This window comes from Lampris incognitus, chromosome 5, assembly GCF_029633865.1.
Source record: "Lampris incognitus isolate fLamInc1 chromosome 5, fLamInc1.hap2, whole genome shotgun sequence".
NCBI lineage: Eukaryota > Metazoa > Chordata > Actinopteri > Lampriformes > Lampridae > Lampris > Lampris incognitus.
The window spans coordinates 52,544,748-52,568,679 of NC_079215.1; the positions used below are offsets into that span (position 1 = coordinate 52,544,748).

At 48.5% G+C, this 23,932-nt stretch overlaps 1 protein-coding gene across 3 annotated transcripts; it reads right to left on the bottom strand.

Moving 5' to 3' along the window:
- Window positions 1–8,583: 8,583 nt before the first annotated feature.
- Window positions 8,584–22,291, bottom strand: crmp1 (collapsin response mediator protein 1). Of its 3 annotated transcripts, none has more exons than XM_056279570.1 (14): window positions 21,983–22,291; window positions 19,963–20,111; window positions 19,524–19,708; window positions 19,214–19,378; window positions 18,686–18,747; window positions 18,347–18,427; window positions 17,188–17,256; window positions 16,969–17,089; window positions 16,574–16,730; window positions 14,544–14,685; window positions 14,260–14,430; window positions 13,143–13,322; window positions 8,894–9,059; window positions 8,584–8,715 (listed from the first exon to the last, which is right to left on the bottom strand). In XM_056279570.1, the coding sequence occupies exons 1-14, from the start codon at window positions 22,289–22,291 to the stop codon at window positions 8,624–8,626; spliced, it is 2,049 nt and encodes a 682-aa protein (XP_056135545.1). In that variant the 3' UTR covers window positions 8,584–8,623. The 3 variants fall into 3 exon arrangements, with proteins under 3 accessions (XP_056135545.1, XP_056135547.1, XP_056135546.1); XM_056279572.1 differs by having other exon boundaries at window positions 19,963–20,051; window positions 21,938–22,291; XM_056279571.1 differs by having other exon boundaries at window positions 19,963–20,049; window positions 21,927–22,291.
- Window positions 22,292–23,932: the final 1,641 nt, after the last annotated feature.

Sequence of the window (23,932 nt, forward strand, 5' to 3'; positions counted from 1 at the left end):
CCTGCCTTCTGAAGGGGACGTGTTTTAAATGCGGGGACTTACAGCTCAGGAATGGGTTCAATAGGGGACATTAACTGTCCGTGCCTCGCCAGTTCACTCCGCCAACACGTCGTTGCCAATGAACGGAGGGACTCTGGACAAAAATGATCTTTTTGGCGGGATTAACCAGCGGCGCCGCCTGAACACAGGTGTCCTGGATCACCACGCCTTGCTCTACAACCACGTTAACGTTGTCAGTACTGTCCAGAACAATAACGACTCCGGTGTTCATTCTGGATGCGGACTTTACACTGCCGACGATTTCACCGATCGCTAAACCGCAGTCGTCCACCGAGCTGCTGAGAGTCGGACCGAGTTGGACTCCACGTCGGTGTGCGAGCTCCTCCAGCCCCACGCCTCCGACTCCGCGAGTCTGCGAGACTCACAGCCGGGCCGGCCGAACCCGCTCCGGAATCCAAAACACCACCACGACTATAACGCTGCCAAAATACAAACCCCAAAGACAGAACAACGAAAGATTGGGGGGGGGGGGGTAGAAAACGCACTCACGCGGAAACGTGCACTCTCTCGCCGTCTTCCGCTCCCAGCATGCACTCGGCGAGAGAGGGGGAGAGAGAGAGAGGGAGAGAGAGGCACCTTTAACCAAGTCTTTAATGGTCCAATTTTTCATTCACATTAAGATAACAATGTTAGCACAGATACCCATATACATAGTGAAACACAACAATCCCCATACACACACAGAGAGAGAGAGAGAGAGAGAGAGAGAGAGAGAGAGAGAGAGAGAGAGAGAGAGAGAGAGAGAGAGAGAGAGAGAGAGAGAGAGAGAGAGAGAGAGAGAGAGAGAGAGAGAGAGCAGTCGCTGTCTTCATCTTCAGGAGGTGCCCCGAGGTCTTCTTCCGCTGCCTGGCAGATTCATAAATAACAATATTTCCCAATCAATTCACCCATCCATTATCCGGAACCTCTTATCCTGCTCTCAGGGTCGCGAGGGATGCTGGAGCCTAGCCCAGCGGCCGTTGAGCGCCAGGCGGGGAGACACCCTGCTATCTAATTGATTAGAATGCTAGGTAATTCATTCACAGGAAGCAGTGTGTTTAAAAAAAAGTGAAACATTGCGGCGGTATAGGCATACAGACATGATTCATCACTCGCTCTTTAAAACAGCTGCATGAATAAGAGGAAGGGGCTTTGAAAAGCTTATTTAACATGGCGGAGCGCTGTCCCCATGGAGGGCAGCTTTCCTTTTCGGCCTTTCGAGGTGTAATTTGACCAGGCCTCATTGGTCGCAAGTTTCCGGAGGATTCTCCTCACCGTGTTCCCAGTGCTGCTGCCTCCCATCAAGCTCAAAAACTGAATCTATGCAAACATATTAAGAGTAATGCTAAAAGCAAGTGTTAGCGCTGCATTTAAACAAATCCTCTTAAACGGCCCAATGGGTCTTTAAAGTGCATGCATATCAATATGCCATTCTGGGCCCTCCACTTTTCATTTGAACTCTTCCAGCCCCTGCACTGTTTTGCGGGGCCTCTCGGTGGCATGCTGTGGCTGTGTTGTCATGAATGCCGCACCAGGATGATTCTGTCAGGTAGCCTGGACCAGGGGTTCAATAGCGCTCTTACAGAGCCGGCATCCGAATATATATTGATCCCTCTATTAAACCATTTGTAAGGAAACGTCCATGTTTTTTTGAGGACCCCACTGATGTGTTGAATAGGATTGCCACCCTGACTGATATCTGGGCTGTATTTCTTGTTCCCATGGATATTATATGGATATAAAAGAAAAGTTTGTGTACTAAAATTGACCACCAGGAGGGGCTAATTGCTTTAAGTCACTACCTTTCAGACAGGGAACTCTACGCCCTCCTCCGATTTGTTCTTTTTTTTCTCTTCCTTTTATAACGTTTCCATTACAGAAAGATCACATACACACAAAAATAATAAGGAGGGGGGGGGGTCTGGACTGCCCTGTCTCCACAAAACCTATTTATTCCCGTGACATATTCAGTGGTTCATTCGCTTATCTAACACAGCCAGAATTAAATGACCTGGTCAGGGACTTAGACTGGTCAAAAGCCGAAGCAGAACTACTTGGTTCAAGATTGTAAGGATGGGGTTTGCTGTCACCAGGTACAAAACCGTCAAGAACATTTGACAAACTTCTTTATGCAGGGTGACAACCTCTGTTTCTGCACTGACATTGATGGATTGTTCATGGCTTTGGGTTGTGTGCATGACCCAGAACAATGGCATCTTTTTATAGATTCGTCAAAGTTAAGCCTGAAAGCTGTCCTGTTACACAATGGCAATGTCCACCCTTCAGTACCCATTTGCTATGCAGTACACATGACAGAAACCTACAATAACATGGAAGTGTTGTTGAAACACATACAGTACAACAGTTACAACTGGGGACATGTGTGGTGATCTAGAAGTATTGGCACTGCTACTAGGAATGCAGCTCGGATATACAAAGTACTGGTGTTTCCTTTGTGAATGGGACAGCAGTGCTAAAGAGTCCCATTGCATTAAAAAGGACTGGCTGCTCCATAAGCATTTCATTCCAGGGCAGAAAAGTGTGGATCATAAACCACTTGTTGACCCAACAAAGATATTTCTGCCTCCTCTTCGTATAAAACTTGGATTGATTATTTATTTATTTATTTATGGTGAAAGCAATGAACAAAGAAGGTGATGGATTTCCCTATCTGAGACCGGGGTTTCCAAGAATAACTGATGCCAAGATCCAGGAAGGCATTTTTGTTGGTCCACAAATCAGACAGGTCACCAATGACAGAGAGTTACAAGATCTGCTAGTGGGGCCAGGGAAAATAGCATGGAAGGCATTTAAGGATGGTGTGGAGAATTTTCTTGGCAACTACCGAGCACCAAACCCCACTGAGCTGCTTGACAACACGCATACAAAACCATGAATCAGGGATCAGGAGCACTTTATTTGCCGTTTCACTTCACGTACTTGCGTACCAGAAATGAAATATCGTTTCCCCCCAGCCCACAGCAGTGCAACACAAAGACAAAAACACGTATCCAAAAACTACAAGAACACATATATCCAAACTAAGAATACATATATCCAAACTACACACATATATCCAAACTAAGCAACAAAATCACTGTCCAAGAGAACGAACGCCAGCCAGGATGACTGTCGGAACTGCCGGTCTGCATGGGCTAGCAGTTAGCTTAGCCTGCCCCGCTTCCGTGTCCTGTCAGACCGCCCTCGGTGTTGCCTCTTCGGGCACAGCTCCAGGCAGGGCCGTGGTCCCTGGGCCCACCGGAAGCGGCGGACCAGGCTCCCCCAGCCGATCCAGCGCCAGCTCTCCCAGCCATCAAACGAAGAGACAAACTTTGGCACAGACGTGGACAAAGACACAGCATGGATGGTGCTTGGTATAGGCCGCCGCAAACGTAAGCCCGCGCCGTCATCTTTCCACACCAGTACTGGGTGAGGCTGTTGCAAACGTGAGTTCGCGCCGCCACATTCCCACACCGGAAGCGGAAGTAATGATGAAGTGCAACATGTCATTGAAAATTCATTCTCTGCATTCACACTTGGACTTCTTCCCTGCTGATCTCAGTGCAGTCGGTGATAAACATGGTGAAAGGTTTCACCGGGACATGGCGACCATGGAAAAGAGGTATCAGGGCAACTGGAGTCCATCAGTGTTGGCCAGGCCCCAGATGCTGAGTACAAACGAAAATCAGCTGCAAAACATTTTAAGCTCAGTTGAACTAGCGTGATGTGTCAGCATGTGATTAAACATGTGATTAAACATGTGATTAAACATGTTAAATTCAATAATTTATTTGAATGTCTCTCCAAATTCCTACGTGATACAGCAAATCTGAAATTATTTTTGTGTTCAGGTTGACATTGTCTGTCATAATCTCCTTTTTTAGGAAGCAAAACATTTTTTTTTGTCCAGTGTTTTCTATTGAAATTGACAGACTGGGTCATTCACAATAATGTGTTTTTGTTTATGGATGAAGCGTATATACAAAAGATTGGGGTTCCTAAGGGCTCTTGGTTTTCTCCTAGTTATTCCTGTCTTATTTTGGGGCTTGTGGGAAAAGGGATATGTTTGGAATCCTGTTGTTATTGTATCACCATGTTTGGCCGTTATATTGTTGATTAGCTTTTGATGGCAGTGAGACTCAACTTTTGGATTTTCATAAATATTTGAATTCTATTAATCACAATATTAGGCTTTCTATTGACTACTCTCAGCATAGCATTATTATTATTATTATTATTATTATTATTATTATTATAGGCTTTAACTATTTTTAAGGGGGCTGGGGGACAGTTGCCACTCTTTAGGAAGAATGGCCTGTGAAACGCTATCCTTGGATAGCGGATTCTTTTCATCCCACCACCCCCAGGAGAACATCCCATAAGGCCACGGCGTATTTGGGATCGAGAGGCTGACTTTGTTGAACGGGCTGAGGCCATGTCCAATGGGCTTTCAGACAGAGATTTCAAACCCAGGGCAATTAAGCAGACATGTGACAGAGCACAGTCACTTGAGCAGGATACTTCCAAAACAAAAAAACAAAAAAAACAAAAAAAAATCAGCTGTAAGCCTGCACGTGCAGACTCGTCCTGATTTGTCACTACATATAGCACACACAAATAAAACAGATCTTCACTAGAAACTGGGCCATTATTAAGAGTGACACCCCTTTGAATGTCGTTTTCCCTGACCTCCCCCCCCCAATTATTTATTTTACACACCCCCCCGCTCTTATGGACAGGCATATGCATTCACATCTCCCAGCACAGGGTTTGAATCACGGGGGAGCTAAGGGGAGCTCGGCTCCCCTGTAAAGGACACGAGCTCCCCTGAAAGCCTGCTGTGAGAAGTTTAGGGCGAGCTCTGTAACATCATCCATTTTTGTGTCACAGAGTATAGATTTTTTATTTTTCTGTACGTTACGATTCCTTAGATGAATAACAGTAAAATGTGCTTATTTGCCCATTACATTCAAATTCCCGAACATATGTCTCCACTATGATAAGCTAATGTGTCTATTGCTGCTGTGGCCATCCATGCGTTTGCCTCTCCGAGTCATTAAGTAACGTTATAGACGATTCTGAATGATTAACTTTGTAGCCAGATATTTTCCCAAATGTTTTAATAAGATCTGGGAGTGCGGGATTAGAACTGTTTAGGATTTTGTTTTTACGAGCAAGATTACATCATCGGCAAAGACTGCTATTCAATTTTCTAAATGACCTTCTCGAAACCCATAAATGTCACTACACATCCTCACCCACCGCTAGAGCAAACGGTTCTACTGCAAGAATAAATAGCAATGGTGATAAAGGACTTCCTTGCGGGCAGCCTCTAGAGATGTAAAAAGGTTTAGAGACCACATTATTGGTCAAAACTTCTGCAGTGAGCCCAGCACAAAGCAATCCAACCCATTTACAAATTGTGCCCCCAAAGTCAAAGCGGGTGAGCACCTCAAACAGTTGAGGCCATTCGACACAGTCAAAGCTCTTCTCTGCATCAAGTGAGAGTAAGGCCGTGTCTGTCGCCCCTCTCTGGCTGTGTAAAATATTGAGCACTCGTCTGACATTGTGAAAGCTCTGCCTACCGCGAATAACTCAATTTTGGTCCCCTCCCACCACCCGAGGGAGCAGGCCCTCCAATCTTCTTGCAAGAACTTTGCAAGGTATTTTTGTATCTGAATTTAAGAGGCTAACTGGGTGCATATTTTCATTTCACATTTTGTGTTTGGTTTTCCTGGTTTTGGGAGTAATGTGATTAGGGCACCCCTCATGGATGTGGGGAGAAGACCATTCCTGAAGGACTCCTGAAACATGTCCAAATGGGGTGAAAGTAGTTCAGACTGTTTATATATATATATATATATATATATATATATATATATATATATATATATATATATATATATATATATATATATATATATATATAGGGATGCCATCTGGACCCACTGCTTTTCCAGCCTGCATACAGCCAATCACTTCTGCAATTTCCAGTTTTGTTGATTCTCCATCTAATGCTCTACTTTCCTCTTCAGAAATTCTAGGAATATTAAGGTTGTTTAGGAATCGTGTCTGCATATCCAGGCTGGAAGAGTGCTCAGAACTATACAGTTTCCCCACAGACGACCCTGAAGGCCTCATTAATCTCTGTTGGGTCGTCGATAGTTCTACAACATGTTGGCTTTTTAATGATTTGACCACAAAGGGGCTTTTTAATATTTTTTCCCCTCGCTGTAACATTTTCTTATGTTTGGAGTGCCTGGATTGCCCTCTTGCTTGTAGAATAATATACCTTTTCACCTGTTTACAGCCTCTTTAGTTTAGCGTTAGACGCTAGTCTTAATACCATAACGTTGGATAACCACACAACAGTAAAAGTAAAGCGATTTTGAACATAAATTTGAATAATGAATGAATGATGAATGAGAGGATGAAGCGGTTTGGACATGGTAACAAACAAAAAAAAAAGAAAAAGAAAAAAAATGTAGGCCAGTCTTGATAATATAGCACTCCCCAACACTAAATATCTAATGTCTTTCTATCTCTGCTCATAGCCTTTTTTTTATTCTAGAAAATCATTCGTTACTTCTTAAAGCCGAAATATGTTTTTTTTAATTGTTTCACTTTTTACTCCTAGTTAAATGCCACGCATCAATTGCCGTTCAATTAAATCCACTTTATCGCCACGCTTATTTTAACACCGATTACACGGCAAGGATTAATTGGCAAAAGTACTTTCCCCATTTCATCATTATCAAGCAATCCGTCAGTGAGCAGGTCATCCCGAGGTAACGAGGCACACATGGTTTTAGCGTGACAATTAAACTCTGGCACCCACCTCCACCCACTATTACAGGGGTCCCCAACAGGCGGCCCGCGGGCCACGTCCGGCCCGTGACGGGCTGATTTATGGTCCGCGAGAATTTTTGGAGAAATGCCAGAAGGAAGAATTTTTTTTATTTCCCTACCAAAAAACTTTTTTTTAATTTCTTAGTAAAAGTAAGACTAGTAATATATCGAAAAATAGATGAAAAATCTCTGTTTAAATTATAATCCCTGCAACGTATCGACACCAAAACAAACTAACGAACAACATGCTGCTGGAGGTTGAGTGGCCCGTGGTTTTAAAATTGGCCCTAAAAGTGGCCCGCCATGAAAAGTAATTGGGGACCCCTGCACTATAAGCTTAAGATGTCCCATTGTGCAAGCGTGATTGAAGTACAACTCTCAGACAAGTGTTGTGCATTTTTTTTTAATTGTCTTATTTCACAACAGCCATGTTTATTTCTCATTAGTGGTTCCATCGGAGACACCGGACAGACGACGGCGACAAAATAAGCAAGAGTGGCGTGGAAACACTTCCGGTCCCCGCAACCAAGACAAGCGCCCTGAATTCACAAGGCGGAAATGAAAACATCTCGGGACAGACTTCAGTGGGGGCTTAGAGAAAACGGCAGGAGTAGTCGAAGCCTTTTACGGTGGTGGGTTAAACATCGCATCACAACAAAGACCTGGCGTGAGTGATTGGCAGAGAACAAAACGATCTCACGCGAAACTTCTTCTTCTTCTTCTGTAAAACTGGGGCAAAGCGGGTACAGCAGTCCGCTAACGCGGCAGGTTATTGGACGACCTCTAATCTGCTGTTCCCTCTGCTCATCTACCACAGTTCCCTCGGCACCTCGTCGGTGCCGGCCGACTTGAGCCGCACACAGCGCGTCGCGTTTAAGCCGCGCCGCTCCTACTGAGGTGACGTCACGGCGAACGTGCTCTGAAAGGAACTTGGGCGCGCGCTTTCCTCCCTACGCCGGAAGCGTGAACCGCCGCCGGTGTGAGAGTGGCGACCGCGTAACGTTCTGCGCAATCTCCGCTTTGACAACAAATCACGCGCAGTGTAACATCTAGAAACATGTCCATGCAAATAATTACTACCGACCCACTGGACTGACGTGGATGATGAGGGATATTGCAAAGGTGTTTTAAAAATCACTGGGGGAGGAGAACTCCTTTTTTTTTTGTTTCTTCAGCTGGCCACCCGAGGTGTGGACAGGAGCACCATGTCTTAGCAGACCCGTGGGAGGTGAGGCATGAAATAGAAGGTAGGAGGAAGTTGTGCTCAAGGGAGGAATAGACAACGGTATAATGACGTCATGACACAACGCTGGGTTTACACGTGGGTGTTTTGTTTTTTTTTTGTTTTTTTTGTTTGTTTGCTGGGGTCCGACACCGGGGGTTCTGTGTGAGTGAGTGCCCGCGGTCTTTACGCCGGTTCGCTTGTTCGATCGAGTTGAACTGCTGCGTTGGTGGGAGCGGCGCGCCTCCTCGTGTGCCGGAGGTGCAGCTCGTGGTTCCTGTTGGCTACGTGTTGACGGTGAGCTGATAAAATCCTATGTAAGTTTAAAAGAACCCCGCCCTTTCCGAGGCGCTGGAGTCCAACATACGGACAAGTGGACCAGGGATGCAAAGATATTCAGCCATGCCAAGTGTGCTTACAATCTCAATCATACCACGCACGCGCACGCGCACATACCCACTCACTCACACAAAAGCACAAGGTGAAAACCCCTCCACGTTTTGAGCGCAGTGTTCAACCGAGGCTGGTGATGTTCGAACGTCCACCAGGTGGCGCTACAATACGGTGGCCGGAGCGACGCGGCACGTTGTCGTCTATCTGGGCACCTGAGACACAAAAGACAAAAGAACAAGCCTGTGAAGGAGGTCTTCACAGAAAGACTTCCCTTTATTTAACTGCATATTGAAATAGGGAGAAATTAATATCACAATAAAAATCTACGGTAGATTTTAACGTTAATACATCATTATTTCCTCGGACGAGGCAGTATCTGTGGGCTGTTACCTGATAGGCTGAAGTTGGACAGGTGAAGATTACGGATTGGTGGAGGCTGGTGGGAGATGGGTGAGGTCTTGGCCGAGGGGGCAGGAGTGATGTATTTTGGAGTGATGGGCATGTCGTACACGGGCCCGTCATACATCCCACGGGATACGCCTTGCCTGCCTTTAACCTGGAAAGAAAACACATAGGGAGGGACACACACACACACACACACACACACACACACACACACACACACACACACACACACACACACACACACACACACACACACACACACACACACACAAAGCAAAGTTAATGCTGATCACTACTCAGCACAGGATTCATCGGTGGCTGATTTAATATCTTTCTTTTCTTTCTGCTTCCGGCGTGGGAAGATGGCGGCGAAAATTCACATTTGCAGCGGCCTCACCCAGTGCCGTCCATGCAGTGTCTTTGTCCATGTCTGCGTCTAAGTTTGTGTCTTCGTTTGATGGATGGGAGAGCTGGTGCTGGATCGGCTGGGAGAGCTTGGTCTGCTGCATCCAGTGGGCCCAAGGACCACAGCCCTGCCCGGACAGGACACGGAAGCGGGGCAGGCTAAGCAAACTGCTAGCCCATCCTAGCTGGCATTCTGGGACAGTGATTTTTTTTTTTGTAGTTTGATATATGTGTTCTTGTCATTTTTGGATATGTGTTTTTGTCTTTGTGTTGCACTGCTGTGGGCTGGGGGAAATATATTGTTTCATTTCATGTACGCAAGTGCATGAAATGAAATGACAAAGTGTTCCTGATCCCTGATTTCTCTAATTTTGCTTTGATTTAGATGGCGATAGAGGAGCATTGATGCATACAACAAAACCCAGATAGCAAAATTGCTGTGTCCCGGACCCGTCCCACACCCAACACTTTCATCTGGCCCACATACCGCGTGGAATGATGGCACTTGGGCGGTCAACTCCTGTTTGCCAGATTTGGGCCAGAACCAAGCCACAGCAATGCCGCAAGTCAACCAAGAACAAACCAGATAAACTAGAACTGGCCGAAATCTGGGCCACAGTTCATTTATATTCTGGTCCATATTCGGCCCACATTCCATACTCTCATCCAGCCCTCATACTGCGTGGAATGATGGCTCCACATGGGCCACTTCAGGGTCACAGACAGATTAGATGTTGCTGAGAGCATCACATCTTTGCCAAAAAAGGCCCACATTTGATTTGGCATATTTGAGCTATATTTGCTCTTATATATGCGGACCACTTCAGGCTCACATCCATTTTGTCAGGGCCAGAAGAAGGTCATTGGTGCCGCATCATTGCCTGAAGCGACCCACATCCAGACGCTATCTGGGACTTTTTTATATATATATATATACATTTATTTCTAGTTTTTCCCCTTATCCCACCCAATTAACCCAATGGCATATGGCCGGAACTCTAGTCGAATAACTCCCCTGGCTCACATTTCCACAGGGAGGAGATAGTCGTAACACCAGCTTCCTTCAAACTTGTGTCGGCTGCTCTCGCTATTTTACAAGCCTCGCATGGATTGCATGACCTTCAGGCCGCGAAGGAGACGTAGGGAGAATGCTTTCGGTTGCTTGGCTGCAGGCGCCCGGATGGGCCAGAGGGGTCGCTGGGGAACGACGAGTCCCCGAACACTACACCGATCTACACCCACTATCCCTCGGGTAAGGGTGGCCTAATGAATGCCTTACCCCGTGGACGCTCTGGCCGTGACCGGTTCCTGCGAGTCTGGGATACGAACCTCCCAGCCACATGACGAGCGGGTTGCAAGAACGGCGGTTTATTCCGCTCGGCCATCAGAGCGGCGGACTATATTTGTAGCATTTTAGTGTGTGGATAGCCAAGAAAAGGCAGATTTTGAGTTGAACTGGTCAATCAGTTTGATTGGTCAATCAGCCTTTCCAGTAAAAGTGGTGGGAAAGTGGAATTCCCTTCCCCCTAATGTCGGAGAGTCGGCCAGCTTTGCGCTGTTTAAAATGCGTCTTAAGCTTCGGTTAAAATCAGCACAAACGTGTAATCGCAAATAAATGTCCTTGCTTTAGTATTTTGCACATACTTTGGATTTCACTCAGGGTTTACTTTTTATTCAGAGTAGTTACTATATTTTCCTTAGTCAGGAGCAGCCTAGGGTTCTGGCTGGAACCAGCCCAGGTGCAACATGACCGTAGACTGGGTGTAATTTATATTTCCTGCCATTGAATAAACCAGATTGATTTTTATAGCTGTTGTCATAGTTTAGGTCAGATTGTTATTTATTGATGTTTCAGGTCGGTTTACTAATTATATTTATTGTTGCTGAATAGAGGAAATCCATATCCATTATATTGTTATCATATAGGCCAGATTGCTATTTATATCCACTGTTTCAAATAGATCAGATTGTACTTATAACTTTTGAGATTGGTTTTCTGATGTATTGTCATGTTTTTAATTTGTCTTGATTGTTCTTTGTCTGCCTGTCCAATAGTTTGTTATGTATTGTTATGTTTTTACTTCTGTATTAATTGTTGTTTGTTTGCCTGCCCAGGCACCGCGGATGCAGATTAGCTGCCAGCTAATTCTGGTGCAATTGTAAAATTGTGCGTTGTCCCTGTCAAATACACAATAAACTAAACTAAACTAGCGGAGGAAATGGGGTTTCTTCTTCACAATGTATCTACAAATACATTGTGACCAAATGTGATGTCAGACACTTGAGGGCTGTACTTAAAACAAACGCTAACTAAGGAGTGCAAACAGGAAGTTCATTACTTTGGACACTGGAGGTCTGGGATTAGTCTGAACACCTCTGCCGAGGAGATTCGATTTCTCTCTCTCGTATGTCTGACAATCTTAAAAATATGAACAGATTCTCACAGAGTTTTGTGAACAGGGTTGATGCTAAAATTCTGTATTTTTTTTTAGACTTGCAAAAATAAAGTGCACAGAATGGCAGAAATTGAATGGCAAAATGTTTGGATTTTCCAGAGTACATGACTAGTATCGTAAAACGATTTATATTACCATTTTCAATCGCTTTAACCACGTCGCTGACACTTTGAGCCAGCCCACACATGTTGTCCAGTGAGAGTAGTTGTACTACCTGTTTATTATCTCCACTCAAAAGGCACTGAGAGTGTGGGTGTGAGAGGGATGTTACTGGGGAAGCACTGCATTGGTGGAGGGTTGTTCTCTCTGAGTGCTCTTGTTCTCTGTTTGAAATGATGGATGTACAGCTGCGAAAGTGACCAAAATGCCAATGTGGAAAACAATACAGGGTGATTATTGCCTGCACAGCCATCCATCCATCCATTATCCACACCGCTTATCCCGCTCTCATGGATGCTGGAGTCTATCCCAGCAGTCATTAGGTGGCAGACAGGGAGACACCCTGGACAGACCGCCAGGCCATCACAGGACCGACACATATATGCGCACACATTCCCACCTAGGGACAATTTTAATATGTGTCCGATTCACCAGACCTGCATGTCTTTGGACTGTGGGAGGAAACCGGAGCACTCAGAGGAAACCCACGCAGGCACAGAGAACATGCAAACTCCACACAGAGGACGACCCAGGACAACCCCCAAGGTTGGACTACGTCGGGGTTTGAGCCCAGGACCTTCTTGCTGCGAGGCGACCGCACTACCCACTGCGCCACTGTGCCACCAAAACAGAACCGGAGTCCTAGTCCATTATCTCTAGCTGAGCGCAGGGGTGTCAAACTCCAGGCCTCGAGGGCCGCAGTGTCTGCAGGCATTTGTTGCAACCGTGCACTACACCACCTGATTTAACTAATTAGCTCACCTCCTGGATCAAGGAGGGAAAGGAAAGAGTTTAATCAGGTGGTGTAGTGCACGGTTGCAACAAATACCTGCAGACACTGCGGCCCTTGAGGCCTGGAGTTGGACACCCCTGAGCTGAGGTATTCAGGCGACCTGGCCTGCTTTGAACACTAATTTTTTTTCAAAGTAAATGCTTCGGACCCTGCGGGGACACTCAAGCTAAGAGCATCCCGGGGGCACCTAGAGGCAGGGGCTGCACTGCCAAACCAGGGGAAATGTTTCAAAAAGTGTCAATGATGTACTGCTTTAAATGTTCCTTTGTCACTCTTAAAGCTATGATTGTCAAAAAAAAAATTTTTTTTTTGTTTAATTAGTGAAACCCTGGCTAATACTGTTAATTGCGTTGATGTCTACTCTAGCTCCCTAACCGCCGTGATGCCCGGCGGATGGCAGCTTTGAAGCAGTGCACCGTACCTGGTTCCTGAACTTGATGCGCTGGTAGGCATAGTCTGGGAACGGCTTGCGGGGAATGAAGCGGCCAGCGCCCTGTTGAACCTGCAGCTTGTCGTCCTCATACGCCACATGGCCCTGACTCACCACCAGCACCGGACCCCCGCGGCACTCCAGACCCTCAAAGATGTTGTACTCCAAAGCCTGCGAGGGGCACAGAAATAGAGGAGAAACAAAAGGGAAGAGATGAGGAATGAACAGAGGATGAAAAATAGAGTAGGGATTTGGGGGGGGGGGTGATTCTGTATTCTTAAATATCTCTCAGCAAGCAATGTTTCAGAGGGTTTTAACAAAGAAAAGGATGGAACAGAACGAGACAGAAGAGAAACAAGGTTACGTGGGCAAAGGAAGAAAAAGGGTGGTGAATAAGTGGGTACCAAGAAAGGCTGAAGGCACAAAGAAAGAAAGACAACGTGATCCAGGGGGGGATGGGCGGCAGCACAGAATGGGTGAGGGCTGGAGAGGGGATTATAACCAAAAGCCGGCACCAGTCTGGATTAGGACCTCTGATAGTGGCCGATCAGACACAACCGGTCATATTAAGCCACCGTGAATCAGAAAACTGACTAAAACACTCTCAACACTTACAGGACCCTGCCACTGAGTTTGATTTTACTTTGTCTCCTTCCTAAAATAAGCCTCGTCGACACTTATTAATTAACATCGCACCCCTTCTTCAACATTTACCCTAATGGCGTGCTACTGTTGCCAGCAGTGGTTATCATTTCTGTCCAATATCAAGCTCCACTCTGACTTTGAGGCACATCCTAAAGCTCTCGCCACGCTCCTGGAGCCTTCAAATGGTTTTCTTATCCTATTTCACGCCCATCCCCACCCGATGTAACTCACTCATTCTTGTCCCCCACCCCCCCTATAATTGACTACCGTATTTGTAGATTAGTTCGTTTGTCCCTCTCGACTACTTTCTTCCCTCGCCTTCTTTTCTTTCCCGGATCTTCCAACTCTTTTACCCCTCTCCGCTTTTCGTTCGCCATCTGCTGCTTCCCTCTACCCGTTCTTATACTCTCATCGTCACGCCATTTCGCATCTCCGCTCCTCCGCTTCACCCCTTTGTCCTCACCGACTGCTGGCGTTTCGCGGTAATGGTCTTGCTTTTATTGGGGTCCCAGATGACGATGTCCGCATCGGAGCCCGCTGCTATCCGGCCCTTACGGGGGTAAAGGTTGAAGATTTTGGCAGCGTTGGTGGATGTGACGGCCACAAATTGGTTCTCGTCCATCTTCCCCATGGCCTAAGAAAATAGGGAAGTTGTTAGTTTGGATGGCCAGCCAGCAGTTCAAAACACGCCAATTGCAAAGAGGATGCGAAGTCACAGACCCAAAGGCCCACTTTCAGAGCACTCACCACAGCTTTGTCCCAGACAAACCCCATCCTCTCTTCCACGCCGTTGGTTCCCTCGGGTATCAGGGTGAAGTCGTCCTTGCCGATGGCCTTCTGGGACACACTGTAGGCACAGTGAGCACTGCCCACCACCTGCAGGTCCCCGCTGTATCGATGCCAACATCGTGTTAGGAGAACATCACCGCAGCATTGTTCAAACAGCAAAAGGTCGTGTTCGTGTGATCGACAGAACCTCTTCTTGACCGTGGAGCTCGGCGGACGTTTATCACGCCGTAGGACTCGAGATCCACAAAGAGGGGGGCAATCATATCACCAGCCACCAAGTGTCCTCAGTGAACAGCACGGTGTGAGTTACTGTACTAGCGTGTGCTCCCGGGGTAGACATGGCATCCGGCTGACCCATGCAAAAGGGTGCAATGCAGCTGCAGTGCCGTCCCTCAGGGATTAAGCATGCTGCATTACTGACGAGTCATTACACGCACGTATGGGACTGACTTTTCTTTCCACAGTGCACAGCTCCACCAGTTTCACCCGCCGAACAGTTGCTGAACTGTCATTATCATCGACTCTCGCACGCGGCCTCCCTTTCGTTTGGTAATTACGGAGATCAGCGCCAGATAATGAGCCACGGGAACACCCCCCCCCCCCATACAAAACAAGGGCTCTTATCGCTGAGATAACAGGCATCTGTGAGTGCTGCAGAGTGTCGTTCTTTTGTTCGCCTCTCCCAAAAACAGAGCCTAAAAATACACCCTGGGAGGCGCGGCTCAGAGACAACAGCCGAGTCCGACTACCGCCGTGACAGAACGGACACGCCTAGAGGAGGGAGGAGAGGGGAGGGAACAGAGAGGCGAGAAGATGACAGGAAAGGAGACAGATAGAGAGAGAGAGAGGGAGCAAAAGAGAGGAGAGAAGATGACAGGAAAGGAGATCAAGAGGGCGAGAGAGAGAGAGAGCAAAAGATAGAGGGGGGGGGGGGAGCGCTCTGTAGCCAAGGCAACAGATGATGGAGAACTCTAGTTCCTCTAGTTCCTGAGCTATTTTGGGAATCGGGGACAGTTAAAGGTGCACAGCAGGGTTCTGTGCGTGTCTATGCGGGTGTGCGTGCGTGTCTGTTTGTACGAGTGAATGTGTGTTTGTCTGACGTGAGTGCGAGGCGTGGCTGTTCTCGGTTACACAGCATCACCGCATTGTGTCTGAGACACACTTACTGTCACGACTAAAAAGTCCTATCACTCTCAGTAACGTGCTGCACCTCACAGACAGGTGAAGTGGCCTCCGTCTTTATACACAGTCCTGCAACGCCGATGCCGAGCCGGGGAGGGCTGCAGACTACCACATGCTTCCTCCGATACACGCGGAGTCTCCAGCCGCTTCTTTTCACCCGACCGTGAGGAGTTTCACCAGGGGGACCTAGCACGTGAGAGGATCACGCTATTCCCCACAGTTTCCCCTCCCCCCCTAACAGGTGCCCCGACTGACCAGAGGAGGCGCTAGTGCAACAACCGGGACACACACCCACATCCGGCTTCCCACCCGCAGACACGGCCAATTGTGCCTGTAGGGACGCCCGACCAAGCCGGAGGTAACACGGGGATTCGAACCGGCGATCCCCGTGTTGGTAGGCAACGGAATAGACCGCTACGCTACCCATACGCCCTGCTACCAGCAGGTTTTACACGGGATGAATACCAAACCAAATTCTAAGGACAGACAGGATTAAAATGATCCTCGTGGTTGTCTCCTTGAATATCAGGTAGGGCGATTTCTATTTCACACAACGTGGCGGTTACTATATCACTGGTTCAAACATGTCAGCTAGCCTCACTCATTCAGCTCATTCAGTCACTACATAATGGGAGACTGAGCAACAGTTTCCCCTCATTCCAGTGCACAAACATATTGGCTGTCTTTGCAAATCGTTTTACAATACTGAAGTAGGTTTGCTCATGCCAACATTGTTACAAAACACATTTTGGTTTATAACTCCAACTATGCAACGTTGACCAAATGAAGCATTTCCCTCTTCTTACCAGGCCAGCAGTGTGTGGAGGTGGTCAGGGGTCGTGGGGTCAGGACTAAGGGGGGGAGACATCACATAGGCAGCAGCCTTGGCCCAGTTCTTGCTCCAATAGTGAGAGCCATCAGTGGCCAGGCTGGCTGTAATTGGTTCCCCGAAGACGACAGATCCTGGTGGAGAGGGTAAGATAAGGTCAAGCAAGGCAAGGATTACATTTTTTTGGACGTTGGGAGAAAGAATGAGACGTGTGAGCTTATCTATTTTATCTTACATCTGCTTCGCAGGAGCATAAATTCTGAGATCTGCATGTGAGTCTGAGTGGGAGTAATCCCGATGAGTAAAGGCGACGAAAGAGAGGGAATGAATGGTAAATCGGGGATGGAAAAAAGAAAGGGGTTAAAGACAGACCTTTCCTCCGGGCCTGGGTGACAGTGTCAGCTGCACTCTTACTCATCACCTTGGTGATGTAGACGGGGCAGTTGACACGGCTACCGAGAGTGATGGCACGGAACACCGCCTCAGCCTCTATCTGCAAGGTTAAAAGGAAGGAAACGTGTAAACCCTCTAAAACAAAAAGGTGGATGGATGGATTGTTACACACTTAGGAGGAAGCCAAAATGACATCACCTCTTCGGGTCGACTCAGGGGATGGCCCTCAGGCCCAGTGATTCCCATGCTAAGGATCTTTCTCTGTTCCTAAACAATGAGGAACAAGAATAAAAAAAGATTCACTATTGTCATTTACTGTCTCTCAATGGAATTGTATTGGGATGAAATTTGGATATTTTCATATGCTGGTACACAATTTCATTGTCTAAATGAATGAGAACTAGAATCTATTATCTTAAAATTCTCACAAACTCAGGTCTTAAACTACTTCATTGAAACTAGCTTTGGTTTGATAATATACTTTAAATATACCTTTGATAATATACTTCAGGTAAATATGATGACCCTCAATTGGATTCTTAAATATGGCATTTTTGCACATGTAAGCCGATATCGTGATGTACGTTAATATTGTGTGAAATTCCCTATGACTGTCATGATGATAATACTTCCCATATCATCCAGCACTACTTACTGGCATTGTCATCATAATCACCGCCACTACGTACCCTAACCATTCAGCAGCCTGGCATCCCTGTCTGAATCCTGTGGTCATTCAAATCTTCCTATCTCAATGATTTTCATTAAAATCACTGTTACCAGTAGGCTGACCACCCCAGCCGACCCCACTATTTACTCTGATGTTCCCGTCTTAATGACCATTACATCATCACCATTGGTGTGGGTGTGGTGATCCCGCACAGCAGCCTTGGACCAACCCGTTGACCCTCAGCAGCAGAGGGAGCAGGATGTATCCTGTGACTCTGATATGCATGGTGTTATGTAACAGGACTCCCTGCACTGCAGCAGGGACTGCGGGGAGCTGCTGTGGTAAGAAGGGTTTAGGGTCCACATATTTTTTTTTTGATATACTTTTTTCATCTCTGTGGGGAACTTCTTCTCCGCATTTAACCCATCCTAGCTGTGTAGCTAAGAGCAGTGGGCAGCACCCGGGGACCAACCAGTTCTGGTCAGGGGCACAGACAGGGGTATTAACCCTAAGACGCATGTCTTTTTGATGGTGGGAGGCATCCGGAGGAAACTCGCCGCACAGAGGACCACCTGGGATGACCCCCCCCCCCCAAGGTTGGACAACCCCGGAGTTCGAACCCAGGACCTTCTCGCTGTGAGGTGACAGTGCTAACCACTGGGCCCCCGTGCCGCCCTATATACATACCTGAGCAATCAGGTCCCCATTCTCAGCGTGGACCAGCACCACGGCACCCAACTCCTTAAGGAACGAGAACGCCTCATACAGCTGAGTGAGGGTGGAGTTCAGGGTTCAGGCAAAATGGGGGGATGAGAGGGTGAAAAGAAAGTCAGAGAAAGAGAGATATATAGGGGGACCAAAACAAACATAAGGGCATGAGTTGGGGTAGGAGAGAGGACACGAAAGGCATTAAAAGGTAAGAACAGAAACGGGCCATCATTTCACGTGCAGTAATTGTAATGCTGTGTCCGATGTGTGGTTTGACACCATGTGTGCTACTAGTTAATATCATTGTGCAAAGCCAACCTGAGAGTCTTTCATTTGGTACAAGTCTTTGTAGGCCATGAACACCTGGAAGGAGTTGACACCTGACAGAGGGTAGGAAAATGGGTTACACGGAACAGGAAGTGTAAGATGACAACACAGATAAATTAGATAGAAGGCACAGAAGACACACTATTTTACTACTGACATAGATAAAGAGTCCCCATTGTGAAGGTTCCTAGACACTTAATATGGGAGACTGAGCGCGAGAGCAACTTAAGACGTTTTTAATTTGAAGCAACTGGCATTACTTCATTCTTTCAATTGCCTCAAAAATGGAGAACATCTTTTGCTTATAACACCATTATAAGTCAATTCAATACAGTGCTGCCGCACCACCTCAACAATGGATGTATGCCACATACTCTTTCCTGCATAAGATGATTCTGCAGTGAGGTATTTTAGAGAGAGGCTCTATTGTGAACTCTAGCTCCTCCAAGGTTCTTCAGAAACCAAAACAATTATGAGTATCAAACTAAGCCAAACTACGATCAAGGGGCTAGTCTGTACCTTTCTCCTGCACCAGGAGCTCCAGCTCCTCCTTGACGCCCTCGTGCCACTGGGGGATGTCTACATGGAGGGAGTAATCGCAACACGCCTTCCTGTCCGCAGCCTCCTGCCAGTACTCAAAAGCCTCCAGCAAGCTTTCTCCTGGCTGGGGGGCCACATGGTCAACTGATGGGAACGAACGCATTTGGTGGATGGTTAGGAACGCTCCTGCTAACGCGCATGTGCAGATCCACGTGTGTTGGGGCATATGTGTCGCTGGCTGCAAGTGTGCAGGCATCTGGGGCATTTATATGTTCGTAGCCGCACTTACTGATCATGGTAGTGCCCCCCGCCAGAGCTGCCATGGTACCCTGGAAAAAGTCATCCACGGGCTGTGTGCCCAGATAGGGCTTCATCAGACAGGTGTTGACATCTACGCCCCCCGGTATCACCATGCGACCTTTAGCCTCGATCACCTTCACATCTCCGGGAACAATCAGGTTCTCCCCCACTTGCCTGCAGAGGATCACAGGGAGGGGTGAAGGAGGGCAGGAGGAAGATGGTGGAGAGTTTGCAAGAAGATGGATAAGAGGTAATGGAGGATGAGGTGATGAAAAACACAGGAGAAAAGGGGGAAGAACAAATGCGGAGAGGTGAATCCACCACCCCAGCTGGGTACTGGCTAACATGTCATAAGGTTATGCTGTCTCAGTATCTATCGGTCTGTAGCTGTCAGTCTGCATTTCTGTGACACTGCAGCAGATACATACTTGATGAGCCCATCCTCGATGTAGACGTCCGCATACAGAGACTGATCATCGTTGACCACTCGTCCCCCTTTGATCAACAGCCCTTCACTCTTTAAGGTAGAGGAAGGGGGAGAAAGGGGAGGAGGAAGGGGACAGAGTGAGAGGCATGACTCTTTGTGACGATGGCATTTCAAAATATTTCACAATCTTGGTGTGCAGGATAGTGCACAGGTCTGAGACGTGGGACCGCAAAAATGCCCAACCGCACGAATGGCGTGCATATGGGTCGGGTGGGGTCTCAAAAATAAAGAAGAAGAAAAACAAAAATCATCCAATATGTAAATGCACTGCTCTTTCTGTAGTCGGTGTGAAGCTGTAACCAGCAACGAGGTCTGATTTGCTGCACAAACATGCAACACATGCTAAATAGCAGGAAGCAGAACGAGTGAACAAGTGGGCTACATATGACTCCCTGGAAGACCTCCTCGCATCCACACCCTCTCCCTCCATGCAGGGTGCCTGGCAACTGCACAAGGAAAATGTTAGGTCACCATGGTAACCGTCGATCGTCGATGGTACGACGTGACGCTGGCTAACAGCCCCGTCTGATAATAGGCCTCTATGGGCAATAAGGATGCTCACAAACGGAGGGACTTGGATGCATGTTATCCTTGTTGGAGATGGGGAGGGATTGCTTGACTTAATCTGTTAATGTATATTTCTATCTGTTCTCGAGCTAGCAGATAAAATGCTTATCGCATTAGGATTTCATTTGGCAACGCAATGGAAATCAACCGTTTAACAAGTAAAAAAAAAAGTGGAATAAAAGAGCAACAGAATGCAGATTTTGTTAAAGCAATGCTAAGAATGCTTGCAAAGACGACCCCCCCACCCACCCCCCCACCCCCCGTGTTGTACTCTGTGCAAGTCATTGTCTCGGCACCCCGTGCAACCTCCGGTTGTACTGTCACATCACATCACGCCAACAGATTAAATCGATGCGTCAGGCGTTATGGTTATGCAACACCGTCTAGGTGAGACGGAAGTTTTAAGGGGGGGGGGTGACTTGGTCGAGACTCCCCCCCTGTCGCGTGTATCTTGCAGGCTAACGCATCCGACGGAAGAAGCGGTGCAGCTGGGGCCTTCAAAGCCTTCGCCGCCACACTAAGAATTTAATCCCCCTCTGCCGGTATTGGGAGCAGGGATTTGCAGACTACAGCAGAGAGCCTGGCCGGGAAATGCGGCTCCAGCCAGGCCGGGCGGTGTCCTACCGTCACACGGGTGCCGCTCCTCACCTGGCGACCGGTCCCGGACATGCTTGTAAGCCTCGAGCGGGTCCACTCGGAACGGACTCGGGCGACTCGCGCTGCGCTCTGCTCCCCTTTTTGTCTCCCCCCGCCCCCCTCCCCGATCAGCACCGGCGGCGACGCGCGTCGGGTGTCGTGTCTGGAGGCGTGTGCGAGTGTGTGTGTGTGACGGAGAGAGAGAGAGAGAGAGAGAGAGAGAGAGAGAGAGAGAGAGAGAGAGAGAGAGAGAGAGAGAGAGAGAGAGAGAGAGAGAGAGAGAGAGAGAGAGAGAGAGAGAGAGAGAGAGAGAGAGAGAGAGAGAGAGAGAGAGAGAGAGAGAGAGAGGAGAGAGAGAGAGAGAGAGAGAGAGAGAGAGAGAGAGAGAGAGAGCGAGCGTCTGGCAGGTGGCGGTAGCGGCAGGAGAGGTGGTGGCTGGAGCTCCGCCCCCCGCCCCCCGCCGCCGCCCCCCCCGCACGTTAGAAGAGAAAAACCAACAGATTCACCTCAGGACCGGGATTACGCACCCCGAATATGTTCAGAACAGTATTTATGGGAGCAGGCCTACGGTATTTAAACACACACGACAGCTACCTGCAATGCAGCGCCCATCTTATCACTTATGCATCTGCCTGCGCGGCTATAACGTCTAAAATAGGTCAACATATAAAGCCCACGAAGAAGAAGTCCAAAGGCGCCCGCCGACCGTATACCTTCCCGTTCTCGCTCTCCCTGCCGGGGGCGTGTGCGACCTCGACGCCAGGCTGTTTACTGTAGTCTCTCCTCTCGGGCGAGCCGAGCAGCGAGCCTGCCCGGCCCGCGGCGGCCGTCTGGGCGGCGGGGTCGCCGACGTCCAGCACCCTCTCTCGGCTCCCGCTCCTCGGGGTGCGGCTCCCTTTCCTGCCCACCGCGTAGCTGTCGAAGTCTATCGTCTTGCTGTCGAACGCCCCCTCCACGGAGCTGAACATCCCGTAGGATTTCCGCTGGCTCGGCCCCGTGCTGATCGGCCCCGCCAGGTAAACCGGCAGTTCATCCTCTCGGTTCCACTGCCTCCTACAATCGGACATGGTCGGATTCTGCGGTAGACGACGGCCCGGCCTGAGCCCGAATCTATAACTCGCTTAATTGTCTGGGGTTTTTTTTTTCTTCTTCTTTTCTCTCCCCCCCCCCCACCTCCACCTAACCGGGTCACGGTGGCTCGGATCCTCCCAAGACAGCCGTTCTCAGACGGTGCTGTGAACTGTGAAACAAACGCAGCCAGACCCGAGGACGCTGCCGCCTCCTCTCTCGAAAATGATGCAGTGCTCCAGATTCAGCCGGGAGTCCGTCGAGGAGGAGCGGCGGGCTGCATCTGAGTGAACTACTTTCTGATGCAAAGCATTATCGCCGCGGGGGGCTCGGTGAAAGTGACAGCACGCGCGCACACGCGCACGGGGGGACGCACTCCACATGCACCCCGCCAACACACAGACACGACTGCACCCTGACCAAATGCCCTCCCCCCTCTCCCCTCTCTCTCTCTCTCTCTCTCTCTCTCTCTCTCTCTCTCTCTCTCTCTCTCTCTCTCTCTCTCTCTCTCTCTCTCTCTCTCTCTCTCTCTGTCTAGCTCGCTCGCTCTAACCCGTCTGCTGAAATGTGGGATGGCGTGATGCGTGCGGAGTGGGTCACAGCACCGGGGAATTAAACCAGCCAGTGTGATCGTTTAACCCACATCTGGGCGGCGGGGGGCGAGGGGGGGGGGTGGTGGTATACAGATTAGCAGTCCAAATGGATTTTGCTCCAGCTCCACAGTTGGCTCTCGCTTCCCTGTGCACCGGTCGCTTTCGCTGCACTGACCCTGAAAGGGTCACGCTGGATGGAGTAAATATGTATTAGCAGCGTGCGTGTGACCTGCTGTCCAGGTACAGCCCTCGGCGGGGGGGTGGGGGGGCTTTTATCTCCACCGTGGCGGAAGCAATGGCCTCAGCGTCCTCGCTAGACAGTTTGCTGATGCGACTTCATATGAAAAAAAAAAGGAAAAACTTCATTTATAAGTTTCGCTGCCCAATGGCAGACTGCGGTAACGACGCCTTTGTGGCATCCACTCACAGAGAGAGAGAGAGGGGGGGGGGGGTAAGAGAGGAGGAGGAGGAGAGGGAGGGAGGAAAAGGCAAAAGTGCAACGTGCGAGTTTCAGATCTCGGTGTGAAACTGGCGCTGTCTTTTCAGGACCCCCACACAGGCGGACAGCTCCCGGAGGAACAATACGCTGCCAAGCGCCTTGGCGCATGCGCAGTAACCCTGGTAGGGAAACCATGAATCAGTTCATCCGGACGCAGCGTTCATTGGGAGGAACGTTTCATCACTCATCTAAGTGACCTCTTCAGTCTCAGCGGACTGGAGGTACCCCCCCCCACCCCTTATAAACAACACAGTGGCGTTACCACCGAAAACAACGATCAGCTTCATATGCAAATTACGGTGACCATTAACTAGAGTTACAATGGCCACGTGTACTATTCACAGTGGATGTGGCGGGAGTTTTGGAACAGGGGAGACACGTATTTTCCCAAAACATCGCGTCTCGGTTGCCCTCAAACCCCAAAACGCGCTGCGCCAGAATCTGGTCCACCCCAAGGATCGGGTCCCCCGGCACAAACAGGGCAATATAGTGTACGCTGTTAAGTGCTGGGAGGGTTGGGGAAACCAAACAGACACTGGCCAGCCAAG

Coding starts and splice junctions, on each gene's coding strand:
- crmp1 (XM_056279570.1), bottom strand. CDS start 22,291: ATGTCCGATTGTAGGAGGCAGTGGAACCGAGAGGATGAACTGCCGGTT. Junction 13,323..14,259: donor CCGCGAAACGCCAGCAGTCG/GTGAGGACAAAG, acceptor TGCCCCTCGCAG/GCTTTGGAGTACAACATCTT. Junction 8,716..8,893: donor GTCCAACTTCAGCCTATCAG/GTAACAGCCCAC, acceptor TTTGTGTCTCAG/GTGCCCAGATAGACGACAAC.